Raw genomic sequence first — 27263 nt, 5'->3', positions numbered from 1 at the left:
CGGGGCACGGTTGAAACGGCTCTCCCCACAGCTCGCCGCAGGACCCCGGGGGGTGGGGGGCCCAGGCTCCTCTCGGACCTACTGGGGGCCTCTGAGCAGAGCTGAGCCAGGAGGAGGCAGACAGCTCCCGACAGCATCCTCTAGGAACAGGAGTCGGGGGTCCTGTGCAGCATCCTTGCTGAGGGACCCGGCTGGAGGCTGGACAGGTGGGGGCTGGCCAGGACTGCTGGGGGCGGGGAGGTCACCCAGCTTGTGCCTGCTGTGCCGCAGGGCTAGGATCTGGCCTGACTTTGTTCTTGACTCAAAGCTGCTGCCCCAGGTGCTGCCAGGGAGGCTGCAGAGTGGGAGGCCACAGGGGCCTTGGCCACTGTTGCTGCCCTCCGGGCCTCCGGTGCTTTAGGAACCAGAATGTGTCAGTTCGTGGCCAAGGACAGGGGGCTGAGAGGCAGGCAGGCTGGCCGGAGGGGGCGAGATCACAAGCGACTGTGGATCAAAGCCAGGAGCAGCTGTGCTCTCTGCCCCGAGGTCCCGCAAGAGCCCTGGCACCTTTCCCATGCCAGCTGTGGAACCTGGCCCGGGGTCTGCACCCAGGAGAACCCACGGCAAGCGCGACTGGCCCCGGGGAACTGGATGCGTGACTGCTTGCTCTCCTCCACCTCACTCCTGGCTCAGCCCTTGGGGAGACGTGCCCATCTGATGCCTTGCCTGCCCACGGGCGACACACGCATCTGTCCTCGCCACTGATTCTGCCTGCCTGTGCCACCTCAACAGGGTCCACCTGCAGCCGCTTGCACAAACCTCCTCCTGGACAGGTGCGCCCTTGCGCCTGGCTGGCAGCCCCCCATTGGGCATCCTCTGCAAGTGCCTTGGCCCTGGGTTACTGCAGAAGCCGCCTCACAGGTCTCAGCCGCTGGCCCAGCTTCGGGCTGTCTTCCGAATCAGGTTAATTTCTGCTTGGGAAATGTCAGGGCCAGGTGTGAAATCCCCAGCCCAGCACCCACGGCCCACCCGCCCTTCAGGGCGCGTCTCCCACCCGCGGTTCCCTTCTGCTCACCGGGACCCCTCTTCCCTTCCTGGCCCCACACCCTGTTTGCTGAAATGCGCAGCCACCTCTCCCCTCAGCCTTCCCTACCCTCTCCCTGCTTCACCCTGGACCTTTGCAATGATAAGCACAGGTTGACGGGGAAAGTGCTTCTGGAAACATTGAGCCAACACTGTCGGTGGTCCCACCTCAACGCGGGAGCTCCGGGTGGGGGTCACGGGGCCCGGGGCCACACCCAGGCACGCTCTCACAGAACGGCAGACACAGCACACACACGATCTCATTTGTTTTTGCTTGCAGCCAGCATTCCCCCCATCTCCTTACACAACCTTTTTGAAGTGGTCAAATGGTGGGTAAGCATTTCACTGTAGCGTCTCAAGTTCTCTTAGTGGCTGCACTTAACTCGGTCATTTTGTTATTGCACATTTATTATTACGATAGGTTTTGTTATTGTTTTAATTCCATTTTATGAACATTTTTACCTTTTTAAAAAAATCAAATTTATTTTTATTTGAAAAGCAGAGCAACACACAGAGGACTTCTGTCCACTGTTCACTTCCCAAATGCCACATTCTTGTTTTACAGATTGTAATTATTGGAGGGAAAGACATTTTAAACGCTGTCTGCATTCCTGGGTAAGCAGACTCCTTCAGCGACATTATGGAGCGGGTGGATGAATACATAAATGAACAAACACATACATAGTATGTAACCATAGTGTTGTTTTCTTTTAATATTATGCCAAGGTAAATATTCCTGGAATCCGTGAGCCAAAAGAGTAATAACATATTTTCGCACTGCACGTGACACGCTGTATTTTCTGCAAGCGGCAACCTCAGTGTCACCTCCACGCTGTGATAAGATCTTCCATCTGATGATTCACTCCCCAAGTGAGGGCAACGGCCAGAGCTGAGCCGATCCGAAGCCAGGAGCCAGGCACTTCCTTCAGGCCTCCCATGCGGGTGCAGGGTTCCAAGGCTTTGGGCCGTCCTCGACTGCTTTCCCAGGCCACAAGCAGGGAGCTGGATGGGAAGTGGAGCTGCCGGGATTAGAACCGGTGCCCATATGGGATCCCGGCACATTCAAGGCAAGTAATTTAGCCATTGGGCCATCATGCTGGGCCTGAAATAAATCTTTAAAATATTATACTCATCAGATAGGCAGAGATAAGGAGAAAGAGAGAATTCCTGTCTGCTGGTTTATGCCACAGACAACTCCAGTGGCTGCTGAGCAGGGCAGAGATGGGAGCCGGGGACTCAGGCCTCTGCCATGAACCATTGCCTTCAGCCTTCAGGGTCTGAACGCAGGCATCCGGACGCAGGACACAGGCTGCTTAACCCCTAGGCCATCGTGACACTTCACTGACAAGCTCTCCTGTCCTGTCAGCGTGGAGGTGCGGGGACCATCTCCACCTTAGCTCAGAAGATGAGCTGTGCTGCTGAGGCTCCGCCCAGTGAAGGCCAGTGCTCTCTGGCCAGACCAGCTGCGGAACACTCTTTGGTGTGGGGGCCGGAGGAGTTAGGTGTGTATAAAGTCTACCCACTGCGGTGCCAGGGATTGCTAAGTATCCCGGGCTCCCAACCTTCCCGGGAGGCACAGCAGACCGCACCTGCACCTCGCTGCTCAGCTCAACTCTTCCTTAGGCCCTGATGGAGACGACCTGCCGGTAGGATCCACAGCCTGTTGCACACGCACTCCTGACGGAGTAGGGACCACTGAGAGCATGGCACAGGGTCAGTACCTAGTGACCTGCCGGCCCCAGCAGAGCCCAAACGGGCTGAGCACAGGATCTGGTTATGCGATCCTGTCTGGCCCCAAGTAGGCAGAGCAGGTGCCACATGGGCCCATCCCTGGAGCCTTCTGCCAGGGTGTCCTCAAAGACGTCAGCCCCTACCCACTTGAGCAGCTGCAATGGATGCCACCGGGGTGAGCATGCAGCCAGCCAGCCACTCCTGCTCTTCCCCAAGGTCCCTGGGTCACTGGGGACAACTGCACAGGGCGTGGTTCCAGCTCAGTGAGGAAGACCCCCCCCACCCCCCCGGCAGCACGTGAAGCGAGCTGTGTTGCTCTCAGCCCTGTTCCTTCTCAAGCAGTCCCAGCCACAGGGAAGAAAATGGTGTTTATCTGGCTCCAAAGCTCTTCAGAGGAGACCCCCTGCCAGTCCCAAAAGGTGCCTGCGGATGCCACTGCCAGGCATTCCTAGGCTCAAACAGTGCAGCTCCTGTCCAGGATGGGATGAGCCCTTCCCTCGGTGGCTGAGTGCTAGAGGGCCCAGATCACTGGGGGGGACTCGCCTGCCAGCTGGAGGGTTGGCCCAGCTCCAGATAGCAGTTTTAATTACAGTAAATCTCAGATGGGAAGGGGTGGTGCTCTGGCTGGGAGGAGTGTCCCCAGGGTGTGATGGGGGACAGGCCAGCACGCGATGTGCAGCCTGCATCGGCTGGAGCCCAGGCTTTGGGAACGGGGGCCAGGCTGAGGCCAGATTGCGGAGGGCTTTAAATGTCAGGCAAAGGAATTTATCAGGGGATGAAATGATCAAACAGGTGTTTCAAGAAGATAAATTTGAAGAGAATGTGCAGGACGAATTGGAAAATCTGGAAGTGTGGCATCAGGAGGCTGGGAGATTCATTAGGCTACGCAGTGGTCCTGGGTGAGCTAAGGGCGTGCATGAGCTGGCTAGGGCAATACAAGGGGACAGCTGCGAGTGACACGGTTAGCGAAGAATGGATGAGCCCCTGATTGGACCAGGGCCGCAGGGAGCCCGAGGAATCTAATGACTCACGCTCGGGACTCGGCTGCTTGGCAGTGTAGCCAATGGAACAGGGATTGGAGAAGAGGGAGCTGGGTTTATTTCTTTATTTTAAGATTTTTTTTTTTTTATTGGAAAGTCAGATACACAGAAAAGAGGAGAGACAGAGAGGAAGATTTTCCATCCCATGATTCACTCCCCAAGTGAGCACAGCGGTTGGTGCTGCACTGATCTGAAGCCAGGGGTCAGAAACTTCCTCCAGGTCTCCCACATGGGTGCAGGGTCCTAAGGCTTTGCACATCCTCAACTGCTTTCCCAGGCCTCAAGCAGGGAGCTGGATGGGAAGCAGGGCTTCTGGGATTAGAACCAGCACCCATATGGGATCCTGGCGCACCCAAGGCGAGCACTTTAGCTGCTGGGCCATGGCACTGGGCCCGGGAGCTGGGTTTATAGCAGATGATTTCACTGTGGCGCATGGCGAGCAGGACCCCCAGCATGCGCCATGTCAGGAGGCGGCCCCGTGCAGACAGGCCTGGACACCGAAGGAACAGGACCCCCAGCACGCGCCATGTCAGGAGGCGGCCCCGTGCAGACAGGCCTGGACACCGAAGGAACAGGACCCCCAGCACGCGCCATGTCAGGAGGCGGCCCCGTGCAGACAGGCCTGGACACCGAAGGAACAGGACCCCCAGCACGCGCCATGTCAGGAGGCGGCCCCGTGCAGACAGGCCTGGACACCGAAGGAACAGGGCGAGAAAGCTAAATGGAAACATCTTTTTTTTTAAAGATTTTTTTTTTTTAATTTGGAAGTTGGAGTTACAAAACAAAGAGGGAAAGACAGAAAACTGCATCTGTCGGTTCACTTCTGGGGTGGCTACGACAGCTGGGGTCTGGCGTCTCCTGCATGGGTGACAGGGGCCCGAGCACCCCGGCCACCTTCCACTGCTTTCCCAGACACATTAGCAGGGAGCTGGACTGCAGCTGGAGCAGGTGGGACTCAAACCCCTGCTCGCTGGGCTGGTGCAGCACGTGCTGGCTTTACCGGCTGCGCCAGCCCTGGGCCCCGTGTGCTCACTGCCGAGGACAGTCCACTTCAAGGATTTACATCACAAAGCCGAGTTGTGGCAAAGTGGGTGAAGCTGCCCTGTGCAAGGCCAGCATCCCATGAGTGCTGCTTTGAGTCCCGAATCAGCTTCTTGCTAACAAACCTAAGAAAGCAGACGACTCCAGACGACCTTGGACCTACACAGGAGACCCAGACGGAATTCCAGGATCCTGGTTCTTGCCTGGTCCAACCCTGGTGGACCAACAGGTGGGAACTCTTTCAGCCTTTGCTTTTCAAATACACAATCAAAACAATACAAGACATGCCACCCCACCTGCTGCTCCTCTGCCCTGGGTTCAAGTCTGAGTCAAGAGACAGCTTCCTCATGTCACGAACATCTCTGAAGGAAATGTGCCTTAAGCCTGGGCCTGCAGAGCAAAAGCTGAGCCTAACCTAGCTCACAATGGCTTCCAGGAGGAGCTAATCAAGCATCGAGGAGCAGAACTTGTGACATGCGTACTGACAGAACATTCAAAGATACACACTCATTCTGGCACAAGGGTTCCCCAAATCTGTTGCATCTGCAATGTACTGCTTTCCAGAAGACAAATGAAAACTAACGTACTGGGCCTGGCACAGCAGCCTAGTGCCTGAAGTCCTCACCTTATACACGATGGGATCCCATACGGGTGCAGGTGTGTGTCCCGGCTGCTCCACTTCCCATCCAGCTCCCTGCTTGTGGCCTGGGAAAGCAGTCAAGGACAGCCCAGAGCCTTGGGACCCTGCACCAGCGTGGGAGACCCAGAAGAGGCTCCTGGCTTCAGATTGGCACAGCACCGGCTGTTGTGGTCACGTGGGGAGTTAATCATTAGGTGGAAGATCTTCCTCTCTGTCTCTCCTCCTCTCTGTATATATCTGCCTTTCCAATAAAAATAAATGAATTAAAAAAAAGTTAACAAAGGAAAGCTACCCAGAAACAGAAACCCACACCTCACTTAGCACACAAGCAAAACTTGCTTGTTTTCCAAGTGCTTTCTTGGTACACTGTATTCTCAGATCGTCAGCTTAAATGTGACAGCTTGAATTCTTGAATTAAAGCTACCTTCAGGCCCTTTGGAAAGCTTTCTGAATATTTTTAATAAAGTACACACAACTGGACAGCACAGCAATTGTCACTTCCTGACACTGTTAGCTTCTGAAATATCTTGGCCAATGTATTTAGCATATGTCAAAAGAAGATAAAAGATAGGAAGTTCCTTTTTAAAAAAATAGATCAACTTTTAAAAAACAGGAATACCCTTATATAAAATCAGAATTTACAAGCTACACAACATGGCACACAGGCACAACGCTGTCCCCTGTGGGCTCCTGTGTAGCAATGACAGCCGGCACTCTGTCAGTGACAGGCCTCCACCTGTGGCTACCCCAACACTTAGAGAAATAAGGATGGCGCCAGCCCAACGCACGGCCCTCATAACTTCTGACTCCTCAAATACTTTGAAGAGACTCTACCTTTAAAAAGCTAAACCGACCTGGCCTCTGTATGATGTCACAGGAAGGAGTTCTAACAATAACACTACATGAACAACAATGAAGCAGTTTCTGAAGCCACGGCAGCTCGTCAGCCCGTCAGCCCATCAGCCCGTCAGCCCGTCAGCCCGTCAGCCCGTCAGCCCGTCAGCCCGTCAGCCCGTCAGCTCGCAGGCTTTGATGCTCTCAGATGTAGCACTCCCGGGAGTTTATTTCTGCCAGTGAGACTGAGCCCAAGGGGGATTTCTGAGAAGACCATGGCCAGCCGCTTTCAGTAGTCTTTTAAGAGTATACATGACTCACAATGACACGGGACGTGGGCATACACAAACCCAGGGCAAAACAGCTGGAAGCCACTCAACTCACAATTCTGTTCCTGTTGAAGTACTTAGAGGACTAACTAACTTTAAAAGTTTTTTAAAGTTAGAAGCCTAACGTTCTGTGATGTCCTGAAGAGTGAGGTGGACCATTTCCTGTGGGGATTATGATGAAAGAGGCGGAGGGGTGCAGTCTGAGGATCAAGCTGACACGGCCAAGCCCCGGTGTCCTCTGGCCAAGGGCGGAGTGTCGCAGGGAAGCCGGGCGTGGTGGCAGGCTGGACACACGGGCAGTGTCGCGCAGAGGCTCAGGGTCAGCTTCCTGCGTCACTCCGCATGTTTGGAATGAAATGACCCACTACTCGCCAAAAATCCACAGAATATTCACACCGGATAAACCAAGATTAACTCTCCTATAAACAGATAGAAAAAAAAGTTTCACTAGAATTTATTGCTAAGCATTTAAGGTCTTTTTTCCAATACTGAAAACAAGAATCATTAAAAGGAAAACATGCTTAATTGATGACATTTAATAATTTTGCAACGAATTGTTACACATGGCTTATCAGGTGAATTCTACTAACACTAATTATGTTTTGAACTGTGCTTAAAATCTGCATTTAGAATAACAGATTTATGGAAAGTTGGAATTTAATTTTTCAATGGACTTTGAAACTACTACACCAAGTAATGGAAAGCACTAAGAGAATATTTCCAGCGAGTAAGATGAAAGTCAAAGTGTCAACTTGAGTCAATCTAGAATACAGGCCCCCCAGCGAGTCTGTCTGCACCGGGGCTGGGAACTCACCAAGGAGGGCTGTCGTGGTGGGCCTCCTATGTATTTTGTTAACATATCTTCAGCTAAACCACATTGAATGTAACAAGACAAACCGCAGCAGAGTGGCCTGGAGCTGCTGAAGGCAGGAAGGGAGGAGGGACGGCCCATCCCCACCCAGCGAGCCGAGACCCACGCTGAGCGAGGGGCAGCCGCCCTTCACCCCTGGCACTGAGTCACAGTTCCAAGTCTCTGCCTTGGCAAAGAGGGCACATGGGTCACAGGCAACTGCTCGGGGGTCATTTAACCCTGGGACTTTTCATACAAAGATATATTAACTTTGATTAAAAAATTTAAACATACGAGCCCGGCGCGGTGGCGCAAGTGGTTAAAGTCCTCGCCTTGCACGCCCGGGATCCCACATGGGCGCCGGTTCTAATCCCGGCAGCCCCGCTTCCCTTCCAGCTCCCTGCCTGTGGCCTGGGAAAGCAGTCGAGGACGGCCCAAGGCTTTGGGAACCTGCACCCGCGTGGGAGACCCGGAAGAGGCTCCTGGCTTCGGATCGGCATAGTATCGGCCCGTTGCGCTCACTTGGGGAGTGACTCATCGGACGGAAGATCTTCCTCTCTGTCTCTCCTCTCTGTGTATCTGCCTTTCCAATAAAAATTAAAATAAATCTAAAAAAAAAAAAAGATTGCGTTTAAAAAAAAAAAAAATTTAAACATAGTTATACTGCCAAAAATTCCCTTCAAAAATTTGGCAATTTCTGTCAACAATTTTTCCCATTTTCCCCTCGTATTCTCACCAACACTGGAAAGAATTAATTCGACAGAACTCGAACGCTGGCTTGTTTCTGTTCAGTTGCTAGGGCTGTGCACACGCTGTTCTGGGGAGTCTGTCTCGCTCAGCTGCCTGTCCTTCCTCCCTGACGTGTCCGTCAGTCACGGCACATCATGAAATGGCGTTTGCCATCCATGTCTGTAGTAGGCTTTGGCTCAGCTGATCAGTTAATATTAAAGTTGATTTATTTGATGACCTTTTGCTGAACAGAACATCTGATCTACTGTGGAGTCCATGTTTTTTCTTCTGGAAGTACAACACCCAGCTAATCTCATAACTGTAAACACGTGGCACAAACCAACACTGCATTTGAATCAATCTATTCTTACGGTTGATTCTCAGTAAACTCTGAGACACTCCGATTTTCTACAAGCACGACAGCTTGTTTTAGAATATGCTAAAGATGAGTCAGCCATATTAAAAGGGTAATAATTCTAAAGTTTTCCCTCTTGTTTTAAAAGAAAACCCCAAATAAAAACACATTCACTTTAGTCTAAAATGTTTCATTTGTCACAAGTTAGTTGCCCACTAGAAAAAAAGGGGCAGGCAAATGAGTACTTTTCAATTTCCTGAGGTGGGTACTGGCCCACGTGGGGTTAACATGGGCACAGCTGGGTCTGATGCCCACTGCTGCAGCCTGACTCTAATGATGGACCAAGCAACTGGATTCTTCCCCGCCCTGGCCCTGGCAGTCACGGGCACACGGGCACGGGTTCGTGAGCCAATCCATGGGCTTGCTCTGGTGGCTTCTCAAAACAAAACGGAACAAAAGAAAACAAAACAGAACCATTCCTGGTAGTGCCCTTGAAAAGTGAAAAGAAATCGGTAAAATTACACTTGATCTTAGTCAAAAGGCCGAGAAGCAATGAGAAATGGGTAAAACTAACTCAAATAACTTATCTTATTGAATCCACTGTATCCAAACCAGCACTTCAGTCCAATGCACTGCTCAGTCAGATCTTTAGCTTTCTGTGTTTCCCAGTGTTCACCGGCTGCAGGACAAGCCTGGGGCACGGTGTTCAGAGTGCAGAGGACAGCCACAAAGTGCGGGGTCAGGAAGGCCGCACCCCTACCCGAGCCTGCAGTGCGGGGTCAGGAAGGCCGCACCCCTACCCGAGCCTGCAGTGCGGGGTCAGGAAGGCCGCACCCCTACCCGAGCCTGCAGTGCGGGGTCAGGAAGGCCGCACCCCTACCCGAGCCTGCAGTGCGGGGTCAGGAAGGCCGCACCCCTACCCGAGCCTGCAGTGCGGGGTCAGGAAGGCTGCACACCTACCCGAGCATGCCTGACTCCTTGGTCTTTATGATGTACAGGAACATCAGCAAAGTATGAAACATATTATTTCTGCCCTGGAACAAAGACAAAAAGAAAACAACATTTAAAGCAAACAAGCTTCCCCCAGCAGGCAGTCACAGGTGCCTTCATCACTCTCACCGACTCAGAATCCCACACAGCTCAGAGTCCCTGCACTAGCAAGTGGGATGAGAAAGGAGTCGTGTGGCCAAAGAGCTTGAAGCCAGCAGGAAAAGCAGGCGGTAAGCCGTGAAACAGAAGAACCTGTGACGAATGTCAGTTACGACAGGTGTGGGATGCCAGGGGAAGCATGAAGCCATCTGGGGGTGGTGGGGTGGTGGTGGTGGTGTGGTGTGGTGGTGGTGGTGGTGGTGGGGTGGTGTGGTGGTGTGGTGGTGTGGTAGTTGTGGTGGTGTGGTGGTGGGGTAGTTGTGGTGGTGGTGGTGGTGGTGGGGTGGTGTGGTGGTGTGGTGGTGTGGTAGTTGTGGTGGTGGGGTAGTGGTGGTGTGGTGGTGGGGTGGTGTGTGTGTGTTTAGAGATCATTTGAGACAGAGTGAGACCGAGCTGCCCCCGCTGCCTGTTCACTCCCCAAATAGCCACAGCAGCCATGGCTGGGCCTGCCCAGGAGCCCGGGACTCCAGTGGCCTCCCCCAAGCACTTGGGCCGTATCTCACGGCTTTCCAGGTGCACTGGCCAGGAGCTGGACTGGAAATGGAGCAGCTGGGACTGGAAAGCCTTCTACTTGGGATGTTGCTGTCACACACGAAATGCTACCTCACTGTGCCCTGTAGCTGGACCCTTAGCCATCTGCTGTTCTGCAAAAACAGTTAATTTATGCTTTCAATTTGCTGATTTTCTACCTGTTTGCTCTGATAAGAGCTTACATTTACTTGAGAAAGCAGAGACAGAGCTCCTATGCACTGGGTAACAACCGGAATGTCTGCAATAGCCAGCAGGGGCCAGGCCAAGGACGGAAGCTGGGAGCACAACCCAGCTCCCCGAGGAGGGTGGCAGCGACCCAACTGCGTGAAGCCCTGGCACCTGATGCCTTCGCAGGGCGACAGAATCAGGGGTGGAGGTGGGACTCAAACCCCAGACACTTGGTTCATGATTTCTCTGAGAAAGGGGTGAGCACTGTGGTACCCCTGGGTCCTGGTCCAGCACTGCATTTCCAAGCCAGCTCCCTGATGATGAACCTCGGGCACAGGGAATGGCAGTTCAAGCCTGAGTCTGCCACTCAGGTGGCAGGTCTGGATGGAGTCCAACAGGGTGTTGGTGTTCAGGCAGCAGCTTAACCTGATATGCCACAGCACAGACCCCTAGACGTGGGTATCTTAACTACCAGCTTAAACACCTGCTCTAAAGGGATGACCAGAGGAGGCCACTGGCGTCTCCAACGGAGGTACCTTTGGGAGATTGTAGACGTGGCGCTGGTAGAGAAGCTCGTAGTGGGGAGGGTTGATTGTACTCTGATAAATGCAGAAAGTGTTCTCGTTGGTTGCATCTGTAGAGGAAACACGCCACGGTAAACGGCTGCAGTGGGAAAGGCTTCTCCCGCACACCGACCCGCGCACTGGGCACGGCACCTGGTTTGTTGGGGGTCTGCACAAAGTGCTGGGACGTGAACGTCTTCCCGTCGGGGTACTTGGGGTGCGGCGGCAGCCGGGAGTCGAGGTAGGTGCAGAAGACGTGCATGATGACCTAGGGACAGGAAGGGCCGGTCGGCGGGGCCGCCCGCAGCACTCGGACGGAAACACTGAGTCAGCAAAAATGCGGCCAGGCGTTCTGCTTGGCAACATATCGCTTTAACCTAAAGTATTATTCACACTCACAGATGGAATTCAACAGTAGAATCTCTTTAATTGTAAAGAAATTCAGAAGCTTAAGCGGCAAGATCAAGCTTCACTCAGATAATCCACTTGGAATTGCAACAGCCAATCAATCTATGCTTTCATGACATTTTCTTTTCAAATTAAAAAACTTAAAAAATACTCCAACTTGTAGAGCTGCTATTGTGTGTGTGTGTGTGTGTGTATGTAATTACATGTGTGCTGGAATAGCTTATATACAAGCCAGGATTTTACTCTAAATATTTAACATTTATGTTTGGTTTTTCATAGCAAGCCTAGAAAAATCAAACAACAAAGTGAAATGAATCATTCACACCCACAGAGTTAATCAACAGCAAAATCAAAATATACAAATTCAATTTTAATTAAATTTAGTTTTTATCCATAATTATTACTAGAAAAAAGTAGGCTAACCTAATGAGCCTACAGAAAAATGAAACACGCATGGTCTACCTCGGTGCAGTTGTTAATGAAGAAAAATAAATTAAAAACCCTTCTCTGACCACAGATTTCCTAAACTTTTAGGCCTAGTTTAGCAAAGTGATGGGGTCTTGGAACAAAAACAGACCAATCAAAAAACCAAATCTAAAAGAAAAAAAATAGGATACACATTTTCACAATTTTACATACAGGACAACTGCAACTGTGATAAAAACTAAAAACGCCACCACCTTAATAAAGGAAAAAAGAAAGTACACAGAGCCACCGGCTAGGGGTTGGCAGCATAAATTACTTCTGTCTTAAATTCAAAGTTCCTTTTTCTTTTAAATAACAGAAGCCCAAGGGCAGGACTCACGGCTGAGTCAGTGGGCAGGTCGGTGTCCCACTTGCGTCCTTTGAAGCCTCCACCTCCGTTCCAGCGAAAGGCGCTCATGCAGCCCCCCTGGGAGAGCTCTGGATGGCAGGGAGAGAAACAGGCCACCGTGAGGGCTCTGCACTGGGCTGCGCTCGGGCCGACGGGCAAACGCAGGACAGGGCAGCGCGGCAGCACTTCCAAGAGAAGAGGACAGTGATCTTGAATACAGAGCCGCTGTTTCTAAAACTTAGTTTAGTAACAAGGAAATTTTCCTGTTTATCCATATTGAGAGGCATTTAACTTCCTAAAGCTACGTCATGCAGAGAGGCGAGGTGGGCAGAGGCAGAGCGGGCAAAGGTGGAGAGGGCAGAGGGTTTGGAGAGGGCAGAGGGTTTGGAGAGGGCAGAGGTGGGGCAGGCAGAGGTGGAGAGGGCAGAGGCAGGGCGGGCAGCCTCCTGACAGTAGCAGGCAGAAAGAAGCAACATAGCAAATGGAAACCTTACAAATGCCAGAAACAAGGCCGGACATGCTCTACGCGCCCACGGGTCCCACTCTCGCTCACCTGAGGCCGCGGGCACACACTGCTCACCCCCAGCACGTGGCAGGATAACTACTATTTTAACATTTCTTAGCACAGAAAATCCCATAGTTGTTCAGCTGTTTTAGTTAAGCCATAACTGAATGTATATTTATAAAGTGTAAGGTCATAATTACGCACTGAATTTTAAAACAACGTCTGGTTCTTGTTATCCCGTATTCATAAGCTCCAGCACAAAGGGAAACCTCCCAGACCACCTCCTTCCAATCAATACGGACCTTTGATCCTTTCAAACAAGTACTCCTGATTGGGCGTGAGGTCCAGATACTGCACGATTGTGTTCAGAGTTGGCATGAGAGGGGCCTTGACCAGCGCGGCTTGCTTCAAGCTGGTAATGCTGGCCTCTGTTGGAGACAAAGACACACTCATTCCCCTGAGGACTCGTAGCACAGAGCAGCTCTGCCTCCTGCCGGCTCAGCCGTCTCCGTGTGCCTCGGGAAGGCCTTCCTCGGCCTCCCGGCCTCCGATTCCAGCCCGCGTCCTGCAACTGGCAGAGTGTCACCTTGCTGCGGGTCTGTCCCGAGCACTGACCACCCCACTGTACTTGCTGTATCTTCTTTCTCATCTGTCTTGCCCATCAGGAAGACAACCAGGCTGGGCGCTGCCATTCTGCTCACTGTTGTACCCTCAATGCTTAGGGCAGTGTCTGGCACACAGCAGTCACTACATGCTGAAGAAAGAGAGGAAAGCGGCGAGCATTTTTGTTAACTTGCACTGCCTTACCCAGGGGGCGTTTCTAAGCTGTATTTATTTGGAAGGCAGAATGACAGGGAGTGAGGGAGAGCCAGAGAGATCTTCCACCTGCTGGCTCACTCCCTTGGTGGCACAATGGACAGTGCCCTAGCAGGCCAAAGACAGGAGCCAGGAGCTGCAGTGTGATTTCGCGAGTGGACAGTGGGATCACGCACCTGGGCTACCTTGTCCCGCCTCCCCAGGCACATCACAGGGAGATGGTTTGGAAGCACAGCATCGGGGACTCATGCTGGCCTTCCACTGTGCAACAATGCCAGCGCCATAGAGGCCACATTCACACTCATACATATACACATCCAAGGAACCAGCCAAATAAACTGGAAAAATAAAACTGAATGCGTTATCGGGCCTGGCGCGGTAGCCTAGCAGCTAAAGTCCTCGCCTTGTTTGTGCTAGGATCCCATTTAGGCACCGGTTCGAAGCTCGGTGGTTCCACTTCCCATCCAGCTTCCTGCCTGTGGCCTGGGAAAGCAGTCGCACCCTGCACCCATGTGGGAAACCCAGAAGAGGCTCTGGGCTCCTGGCTTCAGATCAGCTCAGCTCCAAAGCGAACTTGCAGAGCGAACCATCACATAGATCTTTCTCTCTGTATATCTGACTTTCCAACAATAATAAGAAAACCTTAAAAAAAAAAAAAAGAGTACCTTTTGATTTAAAATAAAATTAAGCACATGTTCTAGTACCATTACAAAGACCGGAAAAAAGCCCAGCAGAGCCTCCGAGCCCAAGGATTTTAGCAACAAACCACTGTACCTGGTAAGTTTCTTCACTCCTTCACACCTTAGTACCTTTATCCATAAAACGAGGGAGTAACTGCTGGCTTCCCAGGGCACCGTGACTTGTGGAGTCATGACAGACTCGGACACTTCACTAGCCAGGCGCTGCAGGGACGCACAGGTCCACACGTCGCCGTCCCCCGGCCGCTTAGCAGAGGCCATGAGCGAGTGAGCGTGCACGCAGGAATGCGTGAGCTCCCCTCCACGGGCTCCCCTCCACGGGCTCCCTCCCCCAGTGCCCACGGCGCCCATTATGTCGGGAACTGGGCCAGACCTAAGCTAAAGCCAGGCCCTTCACCCAGTCTCTCAGACGAGTCGCCTCAACTCAATCTGTAGGGCATCACCACGGCTCCCCAGGGCTCACATGACAGGAAGCTGTTTTCACGAGCCGGAGCTGGGAACTGATCCAGGCTTTTCAGTGTGGGACATGGATATCTTATCCAGTGACTTAAGTAGCCATTTCTTAATCCGTACAATAAAGATTAAGACACCCAAGTTAGAGGCTGCTGCAGCACACACGAAGCCACTGACGTCACACCAGCACCCCATCTGAGTGCTAGGCTAGAGTCCCCGCTGCTCCACGTCTGGTCCAGCTCCCTGCCGATGCCCAAGTGTATGGACTCTGCCTCCCGTGAGGGAGACCCGGATGGAGCTCCCGGCTGTTGGCTTTCGCCTGCTCCAGCCTTGCTCGTCCACCTGGGGCCCGAGTCAGCACATGCAGGATCTTTCTCTCTTCCTTTGTAATCTTTCAAATAAATAAGCAAATTAAAATTAAAAAAAGGGGGAGATAGAAGTGCGATTGTGCACTTCACTCTGGGCTGGCGTGTGAACAGGGGCACTGCCAAGGGCAGGAGGTCTCTCTTTCTTGGGTGATAAAAATGTTCTAAAAATGACTGTGGTGACAGTCGCACAAGCCAACTGCCGAGCGCACACCTGGAGAATGACATCTCGATAAAGAAGGCACAGCAAAAAAGGGGGATGGTAGACATTTAGTCTTTCCCTCAGCTCAGGACCACAGAAGCACTATTAAACAGCTTTTCTCTTTGCTAGATTTATTACGGACAATGAATCAAAACTCAGGGTTCTGTTTTCACATACCTCCTATTTGCAGCTCTGGGCAGCCCATCCGTCTCATCTGGGTGCTGACAGACTCAATCTCCTGCACAAGCGGCACTAATATTGTCTCATTGATCCACTAGGAAGAAACGAGACATCAACTTTGCACATATAATTCCAAAAGGCTTATCAAACCATTTCCATTTCTATAAGCAGCTCTAAGAGCATCTTTTTCATCTTAAAAAAAAAAGCTATGTTTCCATAATTATAGTTCCCTCATCTTATTTAAAGATTTTTTTAAATTGGAAAGGCAGATATACAGAGAAGAGGAGAGACAGGAAGGAAGATCTTCCATCCACTGATTCATTCCACAAGTGACCACAATGGCTGGAGCTGAGGTGATCCGAAGCCAGGGCCCATGAGCCTCTTCCGGGTCTCCCACACAGTTGCAAGGTTCAAAGCTTTGGGCCATCCTCGACTGCTTTCCCAGGTCACAAGCAGGGAGCTGGATGGGAAGTGGAGCAGCCGGGACACACTAGAACTGGTGCTCAGAAGGGATCCTGCCAGCCTGTCTTTGGCTACATCGAAGTGATGTAAGCAGGAGACGGACCAACTCCAGCCAGTGTTACCTGAGCAGTTCTGGGCTGAGCTCAACAGTCTTAGTGTGGATTGACTGATTTAAGATTTCTTTAATTTTTGTTGAAAAGGTAGATCTAATTCTACCTTTAATAATTCTAATATTCTAATCAATAACAGCTCTGACCACTACTCTGATGAGATGCTTTGCATGTCCGGGCACTGAGAGTGTCCGCGGAACAGAGTCAGCACTTACATTTCTGAACTTGGCCGTCCAGGAATCCATGTGATGAAGAAGCTGCCTATTCATGGCCACTCTTGCCCAAACCTGTGCGAAGTGCGTATTTAAGATGAACAGTCAGCAGGACAAACTTGTCAGAAATCATCAGTCATTCCTCCCACTCACACAGTCCCTGATGAGCTTCAAAAGCACCTCAAACACTAACACTCATTTAATTTCCTTACTCCTCGTTTATGACTATTGTTCAAGCAAAGACATGTTTTTAAAAATTTGTTATATAGGTATGTTTAAGTAATTTTTGCTTTTACGAACAATAGCAAAATCCGATATTTCGTTTTAAACTGGTGAAATCGCAGATTAGCCAACATTCTGATTTACACGTGTTTTAAAAGCAGAACAATGTTCCAGCAGGGCACTCATGTCAACTACACGCCGTGGAGGATGAAACGTGAACATCATTCAGTTCAGGTACACAAAACAAGAAGAGCCTTTCCACTGCTGAACGCATGCTAGATTGGCCTTAAGGTCCAGTGAAGATCTTAAGAGAGCCCAGGAAGAAAGCGCTGCAGAAGCAGAGGGCAAGGCCTTCAGGACACAGGACACCTCCGAGCCACAACCGAAGCCCTCGTCTCCCGCTTACCTCCTCGGCGGCCTGTTTCGAACTGAGGTCGGCTTCATCCTTGCTGGCACTCGGGGCCTGAGACCTGCATGCCAACTGATACTGGAACTTCTTCAGTGTCTGGGCGTAATCCCCCACGGAGCGACTGTAGTTCCAGAAGGTGGGACTGGAGGAAGAGGAGGTGGAATCCGGGCTCCCTACGATCATTCATTTCAACAGTCTCAGTTTGTAGCACGGCAGCCAGAGTGAGAAGCCAAACCCCCCAGAGCGTCTCCCCTCCTCAGCATCTTCCTCTCTTCTCACAACCGGGCTAATTGCACCAAAAATGAACAAGGACAGGTGCTGGCGTGGCGGGGACTCCTCGCTCTGTGCTGCTGGCATCCCACACGGGCCCCTCTCCTGGCAGCTCCCCTGCCATTCTGCACTCTGCAGATGGCCTGGGAGACCAGTGGGGAATGGCCAACTCCACGGGCCCTGCAGCCGTGGGGGAGGCCCCACGCTGTCACAGAGCTGATGGCTCTGGCCTTGCTGACCATTCGGGGACTGAACTAGAGAATGGAAGAGCTCTTTAACTCTCTAAAATCTGTCTTTCAAACAAAAACAAAAGATCACCAAAAACTATAAAAAAAGAAATAAATTTAAATTAAACACTTCTTGGCAGTTTCAACTAAAGAGCCACAGGAATTGTAAGCATTAAAAATAAATTTTGTGGCAAAATGAGGCTTGTTGAAATAACTGGGTTAGAAACAGCAATCTCCCCAGGAATAAACGGGCGGCACACAGCCTTGCTGGAGCCCTCGAGACTTGGGGTGGACTGAGCGCAGCGCCCCTCACCCGCCTCTCCCCGCTCAGCGACTGCTACGGGTTAGTGCCTCTTCTCCGTGTGCCGCGCTGTGCTTTATCTACTAGCTTACTGTAATCCTGTGTTATATGAAAAGACCACCAACTGATTATACTACTGAACCCACAACTTCCTATTCAGGAAATGTCCAAAAAGCGCCGTTAGTGATCTATCCCCACGGAGGCCTTTCCAGACCCCAGCACACCTCAAGCTTGGTGTGTTCTCAGACTGCGCTCCTCAGGCACGGACCACTTCCCCAGCAACTAGCATAGTACTTTGTTATTTTTTAGTTAAATAACAAATTCTCCATGATAAGTTATGATAAAAACAATACAGTTTGCTTTAGAATGATGTTTATATGCACAACGGATGAGAAATCACGGAAGGGACGTGCGGCCAGCAGCTCAGTTCACCAACATCGCACTGTTGGCCAATCTTGGGCTTGCTGCTTTGGTTAATGCAGTGTTTCAATCACTCACACACGAGAAAAACAGCTCTGTGCAGTAAAGAAAGATCAGACGCTGGGCGAGGCTAAACTTCCAAGTAGGACTTCTGACAAAATGGACTTGCAGGAATGAATGAATATCAAAAAAAGAACTTGTAAGCCAACACAAGCGATTTGATAAACAGGGAACAGAAGAGGAAGATGTGAAATAAGGTGATGACAGAGCACAAGGTTAGCCTATCTTGATTAACCATCTTGAGCATTAGTTTGAAGAATGATAATTAAACTTTCTGTGAAAAAATATGAACTAGAGAAACATTCCAATGAAGACTGGTTTTAGACAAACGAATAGAAACAGGACACTTTACACTTGTTGGTGCATTAGGCAAAATACATAACCAGAGATGGCTAATGCAGCCGTTTGCCACACTGATTAAGATCCCATATCAGAGTGCCGAGCTCTGCATCCCAGCTCCACTGCCAAGTGCAGCTTCCTGCCAACACGCACCCGGAGCAGCCCGCGTGGCTCTGCATCAGGGTTCCGCCCACTCCCACCCAAGAGCTGGACTGCGTTTCTGGCTGTAGAAAGGGTTAAACAGTGCAGACTGCTGGTGCCATGTCCACAAAGACTGGTTGGAAGAGACCCCACTAGCCAAAGCAGGACAATTTAAATACCAAAATCCACACGTGACAGAATCTGGCAGAACAGGGACCCATGCTGTGGCCCCTGCAATGTTGGCATCTCATGCAGACGCCAGTTCTAGCTCCAATGCTCCACTTCCGATCCAGCTCCCTGTTAAAGGGCTGGGAAAAGCAACAGTGGGTGGTGCATGTATTCGGCCCGCCATCCACACGCAAGCCCTGCAGGAAGCTCGTGCGGTGCGGGCCTGGCCTACCCCGGCCCCTGGGCTGTGTGAGGCTGAGCCAGCAGGTGGAAAATTCTGTCTCTTCCTTTCTCTCTGAAATTCTTTTTTTGTTTTTAAAGATTTTTTTGTTTTGTTTTGTTTTTATTGGAAAGTCGGATATACTGAGAGGAGGATCTTTCATTTGCTGATTCACTCCCCAAGTGGCCTCAAGTACCAGAGCTGAGCTGATCTAAAGCCAAGAGCCAGGAGCTTCTTCCAGGTCTCCGACACAGGTGCAGGGTCGCAAGGCTTTGGGCTGTCCTCGACCGCTGGCAGAGGCGTAACCCAGAGGCTTGACCTGTCAGCCACAACACCAGCTCATACATTCTTTCCAATATATTTTTTTGTAAAAACTATTCATAAAAAGTGATCATATAACTGGACTGAAAACAGAGTTTAAAAGCCTCAATATCCATAAATACGGATCAAATTTTTAATCACAGCATAATCTGGGGAGGAAAAAAAACAGATAATTAAGCATCTTTTCAAGCTTGAAAACTCAAACCGACGCCAGTAACACTTTCAAAGAATAATAATTCTCCCACGTGACTCGCAGGTCAAACACACAAGCCACACCAGGAAGACGTGAGGCCTGTGGACTCCGCTTTGTGTCACACCCCATGCCATTTGCAGCAGATTTAAAATATTTCAATAAAGAAACACACATGTGTAGAAAATTACAAGAGGCCATCGACCCATCCCTTTGCCACCTGCAGCCCACGGCCTCCCCGGGGAGACGGAGCGCCGTGGCCTCTGGCTGGCTTCCTCACTCCGGCTGTGCCCCAGCACCTACCGGGCTCCCCGTCATAGTTCCTCACGGGGAAATCATTACGAAGTTCAATAACAATTTGGTTTCAAATAACTGACTTGGTAATTATTAAATGCACCCCACACAGATTAAGAACTGCCAACTTTTTTTTTTTTTTCTAAAAGGAAATGTTCAGTAAATACTAAAAGGCAAACAAAGAAATGTTCTGCAAGACAGTAGCACTTTTAGAAAAAATATGTTTCTTTATCACTCTGCTCTGCTGGCCTTCCAAAGGGCCATCTGGTAAAAAGGAAGTGACCACTTGAATGCAACTTGCAAGATATGGCTTCAAAAATGTTACTGTATAGCTTCAGCTTCAAACAGATATTCTAACTTATATTACATGTCAAAGCTTTCAATCTTACTGTGGCCCAAAGGTTCAAGGGCTACATTTTATTTCTCAAATTGAGCGAATTCCAACTCCATCAACTGTATTATCATAAAGTGAAACAAAATGTGTTTCTCTCCTAAACTACGCAAGACACACTGATAAAAGAAACATAAAACTTAAGCAGTGAACAACCGGGGCAGAAGGGAGGTCAGGCCTGGCTTACCCAGCTTGGCTCTCTGCTGCTTCTCCTCCTCGCTCCGCAGGAACGTGCCCAGCGCCCGCAGGTCGGTCATGTAGTCCTCCTGCTCGGCCGGGGAGCTGTAGACGCTGGGCGGGGAGCGGTAGCGCGCCCTCAGCCCGCCGCTCTCCGCGGGCCCCACGCTGGCGGGGTACGGGGCCGAAGGAGAGGGGCTCAGACTCGCCAGCTGTGCAGAATAAAAGAACCTTACTTATTTATTTTTAATTGAGTATACAACACACAGTGCTGTGAGGTTGTGGTACAAAATCTACTGTTTGTGGCTGGCAGGATGCCACATGGCACAGCCATGTAAGATCATTTGACAGCTTCTTCTCAAAGGAAACCACTTCTACGCCTAACGATTCAGCAGCAGTCCTGCGTGGCACTAGCCAGAGGAAACACACATAAACCTGCGCAGCGACGTTTACAGTAGCTCTATTTCCAATCGCCAAAACCTGAGGAAGACCAAGATGTCCTTCGGTAGGTGAATGGATAAAAAATGCTCATTAAAAATATTTTATTTATTTGGCTGCAGAGTCCCAAGGCTTTGGGCCGTCCTCCGCTGTTCTTTCAGGCCACAGGCAGGGAGCTGGATGGGAAGTGGGCTGCTGGGACATGAACCAGCACCCATATTGGATCCTGGCACGTTCAAGCTGAGGACTTTAGTTATTAGGCTATCGTGCCAGGCACCTATTTATTTTTAAATCTTTAAAATACACATGGCTATGTCACTTTATTTTTATGTAACTGAGACAATACTGGTTGGCTTTGTATCTTTAAGTTAACCAAACTTTAAAAAATCATTTAAAAATATTTTCACACTGGCTATTGATATTTCAAAATGAGAATATATTATAATTTATATTTTCTTCTTCTGGACATGTTGATTGTCTGCAATTTTTGACTACTGAAAATAATGTTGTTATGTACATAAATCTTTGCTTGAATTTGATGATTGATTCCTAAAACTAAAATTATTTAGTCAAAGCATATAAGTATTTAAAAATACATATTCTGACCAATTTAATAAAAATGTTACGTTAAGTTAAACTCCTAGAAAAAGTGGATAGGAGCACTAAGTTTGGTATAGTAACATTACTATTTTAAAATATTTATGTGATATAGATTTTTTTAAATAGTACTTTTGATTTACATTTACAAAGCTAATCACTTTATTTTATTGACCAATTACTGATATTTGAAAAAAAATATATTTATCTGGAAAGGCAGATATAGAGAGGAGGGGCAGAAAGATCTCCCATCTACTGGCTCACTGCCCACGTGCCCCACAGCCAGGGCTGGGAGGTCAAAGCTAGGATCCATCCAGAACTTCCAGGTGTATCAGCGGGGTGCTGGAGCAGAGGTGGCTCAGCCAGGGCTTCAGCTGGCACTCGCACGACTGCGGTGCCGCGGCTCATGGCTTGACCTTCTGCACCGAGCCACGGGCCCATGACAGCACTGTCACTCAAGGGCAGGTCTCTTCGAGAAGTAACTCGCAAATTTCATGCTAATATTATCTTTTTCATTTGTTACCTATTTCTAAAGCTTCATTTCAGAGGGAGCAGTTGAAGTACCGAAAGCCTGGATTCCCCGTCCTTCCTGTGGAAAATCCAGCTGGACTTGTGGGCTCCCGGCTGTAGCCCAGCCCAGGCTCGATGCTGTGAGCATGTGGGGAGTGCAAGAACTCTCTGTCCCTCTTTCAACTAGGTGAAAATAAACACTCTTTCTGTTTTTGCAAAATGAAAATAAGGCGGTGGCGGGCTGGTGCAGTGGTGTGCCGTGGTAATCCTCTGCCTGAAGTGCTGGTATCCCATAGCTCCTGAATCATCGCGGCTGTTCCACTTCCCATCCAGCTCCCTGCTTGTGGCCTGGGAAAGCATCAGAGGACAGCCCAAAGCCTTGGGACCCTGCACCTGCCTGGGAGACCCGGAAGAGCTCCTGGCTTCAGACTGGCTCAGCTGCAGTCTCAGCGGTCACTCGGGGTGTGGACCAGCTCCAGGCTCCAGGCTCCAGGCTCCAGGTCAGCTCAATTCTGGCTGCTTCAGCCGTTTAGGGAGTGAACCAGAGGATGGAAGATCTCTGTTTCTCCTGACTCTGCCTCTATAATAACAGCAACAACAATAATAATAAAAGTGTTAATTCTTAAAAAGAGGAATTTGACTCTTAAATGAGCGATCTGGGAGAGTTAACATTTTTCTCACTGATAAAATGGGGAAAAAAAAGTTGCAACACTAGGTGCCTTTCAACACACTGCCCACGTCATATGACCAGTGAGAAGGTGGTGGTTACCTTGTTATAGCCACTGCCAGGCGTGTAGGCCACTCCGGGACTGTAGGACGCGCCGCTGCCGGAGGAGAGCCCCTGCAGGGGCGGGCTGTACCCAGCCATGCAGCTGGGGAACTTGGGGCTGGCGCTGGGGGACCGGGACGGGCTGTAACTCAGCACACTCTGCCCCTGGATCGAAGGGGAAGGCGGAGAAGGCGGGACCGGTGTGGCCGTCAGATCACGCGGAGGAGCAGCCTGCACAGCTAGGACACGGAAGGACATAAATACATGCGGAGGCGTGACAACAGAGCACAGCAATGCCGGAAAACACAGCAACAGACCGACCTGAGCGCTCCCAGAGCACACCCGCCAGGTGCTTGCCGTTTCCACTGAGTTCAAAATAAGAAACTTATTTCAAAGTCACAAATTTGTCACTTCACTTTAATTCAACAACGGCATGGGGGTTGCTGAACGTTCATCCCATTCGTGTACACACTCGGGAGTCACTGTTCTCAGGACAGTTCACTACAGACTCGCCTGCCACAGCTCAGCCAGACGGACCTGGAAAGCCCCTTCGGACCTTCAAGCCCATGAGAAAGGAACATGACTCTGAGGTTCACTGCCAGCTTTGCCCCCCACCTTTGCAAGACACAAAGCTCTTACCAGCCGTCCTCAGCCCTAAAAGCGCCTGCTGTCCAGGACTAGCAACCAGACTGGTCGGTGCCACAGTGTATTTGAAATATCTCCAAAAATCAAATAAGGCGTTCAGGCTGAAGAGAGATGCCAGGGCGAGCTCTGCAACAGAATGGCAGGGTGATTTTCCTTAAAGGGAAGGGCACACACTTGCTGGGGTCGGGGGCCTACTGTAAATTAACAACAAAACTGGCAACTACCTCTTGACCCTGGTGACAGCCACGCTTGCTGACTGTCTAGCACACACAGGACTTCTTACACAAGGACTGCAGAGGCAGCAAAGTGGAGGGGATGAACAGAACAGGGCATCGCTGGGCCAGATGGGGCGGTCCGGAAGGTGAACGCGGACACAGCGAGGACACGCCCAGAGGGCAGTGAGGGCACACCCAGGGCACGCCCACCAGGGCGAGGGCACATCCAGGGCACGCCCAGAGGGCAGTAACCACAGGCACACCGCCCCAAACCATGTTTCCCTCCCACTGTGTTGTTTAGTCTGGTGGTCTTCTCTTCCAGAATGCCCCTTCATCTCAGGGAATGTTCTACCTTGCCCCCTTCATGCTGTATCACCAATTATGGGGACAGAGCAGGCACTCAATGCTTGCTGAGTCCCAAGTTAAATACTTACCAATATACCAGAGGGGCCAGTACGTCACATTATAATATGAACTGATCAATTTTCCAGTCCTGAGGGAAAAAAATCAATCAAAATTGTCACTGACTTTAAAGGCGCCAGCCACCAGCTTCTTTCTTCTCGGCTTTTCGGGTGATGAACTTACATTTCGGTATATATCATTCCAGCCATGGACACATTGAGGAGTCCCCAGGCCAGGACCACCTTCCTGGCCTCCGCTTCTTTCCTCATCTTGATGGTGCAGTCAATAAGAGACGCACCGGGGCTGGGGTCCCTCTGGGTCTATGCCAAGCAAAAGGCAGAGGAGTTAATCACAACAAACTATTTCTTCAGAATTCAAACTCTCACGAAGTCGGAGCTGCACGTGCTGTCCCCGTCTTTACAATCTTCCCCAAACTCTTTACTGTTCATACAGGAAAGAGGGATTTTATAACTCCTCTGCTGCCATAGCATAAGCAATGGAGATTGCGTCTCGGCCTTTCGGCCAAGATCAAGTGGAGCAGCGAGGGAGAACCGGCTAGCTACTCCGGAAGACAAGTTCCCACGTGCAATACCCGCTTCACTCCCTAAGGGAGGGGCTGGCGATAACGCGCAGTAATACTCCACGTTTGGAACCAAGGGCTGGCCACTCTCCCTCGGCCCCGTGTGGGCCTCACTGCACACGACCCTGAACAACCACACTGGGGCCACCGGCTGCAGGAAACCCCGCTTTCTAGGTCGGCGTGGCCGTCGGCGGGGAGAACGGGCCCGGCAAACACGTGTACGCCGAGGGGCGCGCCCCGGGATCTCACTTCATTGCTTTGTGGCACTCATCCCTCGCAGGCGAGGCGGGTCCTTCCTCTCGGCTCTGGGGAACAGAGCGAACACCCTTCCTGCTCCCAGCCCCACGCAGCTCTCCCCGGTGCGGAGCCTCCCGCCTCGGCTCCCCTCAGCGCCAACTTCAGCAGCCTCTACGAGGGACGGGAGGCTTAACCCTTAGCCTGCCATGGCTGAACCCCGGGCAGTTCAGCTGGCGCGGAGCTCCCACAGCCCGCGTGGACTCCACATTCAGGAAACACACAAAAAATAACCACGAAAACGCACCATGGTCCTATGCCGGAAACTGCAGGATCGCGCCTCGCTTACGGCACATGCGCGAAGCCCGGCTCTGAGGTGGCGGCTGCAGGCGGGCGGAAGTACAGTGTCCGCCTCTTCTCGCGAGACGTCGGGGAGGCGGCGGGAGGGGTGGAGTCGTAGCTGCGTTACCAGGGAAACGGCTCTCTAGTCTGTGGCTCCACTTGGCTGAGGGAAAAATCTGAGCGATGATATTCAGACCAGATTCTGAACGCGCACAAGAAGTAGTGACTAGAACAAGCCGGCTTTTGTCCATGCTCATGTTGTTTTAGAGACCCACCTTTGAAGCCGACTTCAGGCTAAAATTAGAGGGTGTGATACTGTGTCCAGAGGCAGACATGACAAAGCATTTGTTTTTCCTGGGTGAAAGTAGATATATTTATTTCAAGGGTTCTGATCGACAGTAAATCCTGAATACCCGTGTGAAGAGTGCAGCTCTCTCCATTAGGTCAGCAGGTGCACTAGCAAGGCAAGGTGAGGTGACCAGGGAGCGCCGAGGAGACAGGTGGAGTCCGGCCAGCTCTGGTGAGCCTCTCGGACTTGGCGACACTGGCCTGAGGCTAATGCCACAACTGGACATTGAGGGCTGTGGACTCTTCCAGTATATGTTCCCTCTAAAAGCGTACCCCCAAATAGAAGACCAGTGATCAAAAAAGTCCTAAAAATCATCCCAAATAAAATAGAGGAAAATGAAATTTTCTTATAACATTGCTCACTATTGTTGAAAATCTTAAGGTATGCTAGGGTCTTGGAGATCTTATTATTTTTTTAACGTTTATCGTTTTTAGATTGTCAGCAGCAATGTTGTTTCACTCTAGGTTTTAACTTATTAGAGTTGCACTAACTTGAAAAATATACAACACTGATGTCATCTTTTAATTTTTTTTTAAAGATTTATTTTATTTTCTATTGGAAAGGCGGATATACAGAGAGGAGAGACAGAGGAAGATCTTCCGTCCGATGATTCACTCCCCAGGCGGCCGCAACAGCTGAAGCTGAGCCAATCCGAAGCCAGGAGCCTCTTCCGGGTCTCCCACGCAGGTGCAGGGTCCTAAAGCTTCGGGCCGTCCTCCACTGCTTTCCCAGGCCACAGGTAGGGAGCTGGATGGGAAGCAGGGCTGCCAGGATTAGAACTGGCGCCCATATGGGATCCTGGTGCGTGCAAGGTGAGGACCTTAACCACTGCGCCATTGCGCCGGGCCCCATCTCTTAATTTTTAAATTTTATTTTTAATACTGTTTACATAGTTCAGAGGGACGCATGCTCATGTGGGCCTCTGATAGGGCGGGGAGGGTCAGGTACGGAGAAAGGTGGGATGAACTCTTGTCTCAGTCTTTCTTTTGCTCCCACGTCCATAGGGGAGGGGGATAAAGGGCCGCTCTTTGCTGCCCTTTAATGCTGTCATTTAATGATGCCTTAGGGACCCCAATACCGGGAAGTGTTCCAGGTGTTTCATTTGAATGGCTTCCATAGCCTTGAGACTTTGCTCCAGGGTTAAGAAAAATCTTTCCAAGGTCTGATGGTTGACAAAATCTACGGTAGTGCAACAACAGACCCAGGAATGTGCTGCAAAGCTTGGCTAGGAGAGGGTCCAACCGGTTCTGCTTTCCATCCTCTGATGAGGCGAGGTTCCCTACGGGCCTAGATGAGCTGCTTATCATAGCCTCCAAGTGCATCTGAGCGTGCTGACATGAAGGTGTCTGCAGAGACGGCTTCTCTCAAGGCTTGTTCCCTTGGCCTGCAGCCTGCCTTCTCTGTTCTCACATAGCCTTTACCTTTGTGTTCTCAGGAATCCCTAGTGGCTCCTTTTATTATTATTTTTAAAAGATGCATTATTTATTAGAATGGCAGAGAGAGAGTGAGAGAGGAGAGAGAGAGAGAGAAATATCCTCCATCTGCTTTTTCACTGCTCCAATGTCTGCAATAGCCAAGGCTAGATGAGGGTAGAGTTGGGAGCCAGGCACCCCATCCCAGTCCCTATGTGGGTGCCAGGGGCTCGGGTACTTGGGCCATTTTGCTGCTGCATTCCCAGGCAGTTTAGCAGTACTCCAACTGGCTCCCCATATAGGATGCCAGGCTTGCAAGCGGCAGTTACACTCACTCAAGCTGGCCCCTCTTCCTCCGAGAAGGACTCCAGTC

The 27263-nt window shown here is 50.7% G+C and overlaps 1 protein-coding gene across 2 annotated transcripts; it reads right to left on the bottom strand.

The window, feature by feature from the left end:
- Positions 1-6559: 6559 nt before the first annotated feature.
- Positions 6560-25129, bottom strand: TMEM209 (transmembrane protein 209). 2 transcript variants are annotated; one of them, XM_041002206.1, is made up of 15 exons: positions 25095-25129; positions 24157-24293; positions 24006-24064; positions 23351-23482; positions 22712-22950; positions 20408-20609; positions 16876-17051; positions 16251-16322; positions 15461-15557; positions 13052-13177; positions 12236-12333; positions 11176-11290; positions 10996-11093; positions 9572-9645; positions 6560-7096 (listed from the first exon to the last, which is right to left on the bottom strand). In XM_041002206.1, exons 1-15 carry the CDS (start codon positions 25095-25097, stop codon positions 7042-7044), a joined length of 1683 nt encoding a protein of 560 aa, XP_040858140.1. In that variant the 5' UTR covers positions 25098-25129; the 3' UTR covers positions 6560-7041. The 2 variants fall into 2 exon arrangements, with proteins under 2 accessions (XP_040858140.1, XP_040858141.1); XM_041002207.1 differs by lacking the exons at positions 24006-24064; positions 24157-24293; positions 25095-25129 and having other exon boundaries at positions 22712-22876; positions 23351-23438.
- Positions 25130-27263: the final 2134 nt, after the last annotated feature.

The sequence above is a fragment of the Ochotona curzoniae genome, unplaced genomic scaffold (genome assembly GCF_017591425.1).
Source record: "Ochotona curzoniae isolate NIBS_2020 unplaced genomic scaffold, NIBS_Ocur_1.0 scaffold_2476, whole genome shotgun sequence".
Taxonomy (NCBI): Eukaryota; Metazoa; Chordata; class Mammalia; order Lagomorpha; family Ochotonidae; genus Ochotona; species Ochotona curzoniae.
The sequence above is the reverse complement of the archived record's forward strand: the minus strand, read 5'-3'. Positions and strand labels throughout refer to the sequence as shown.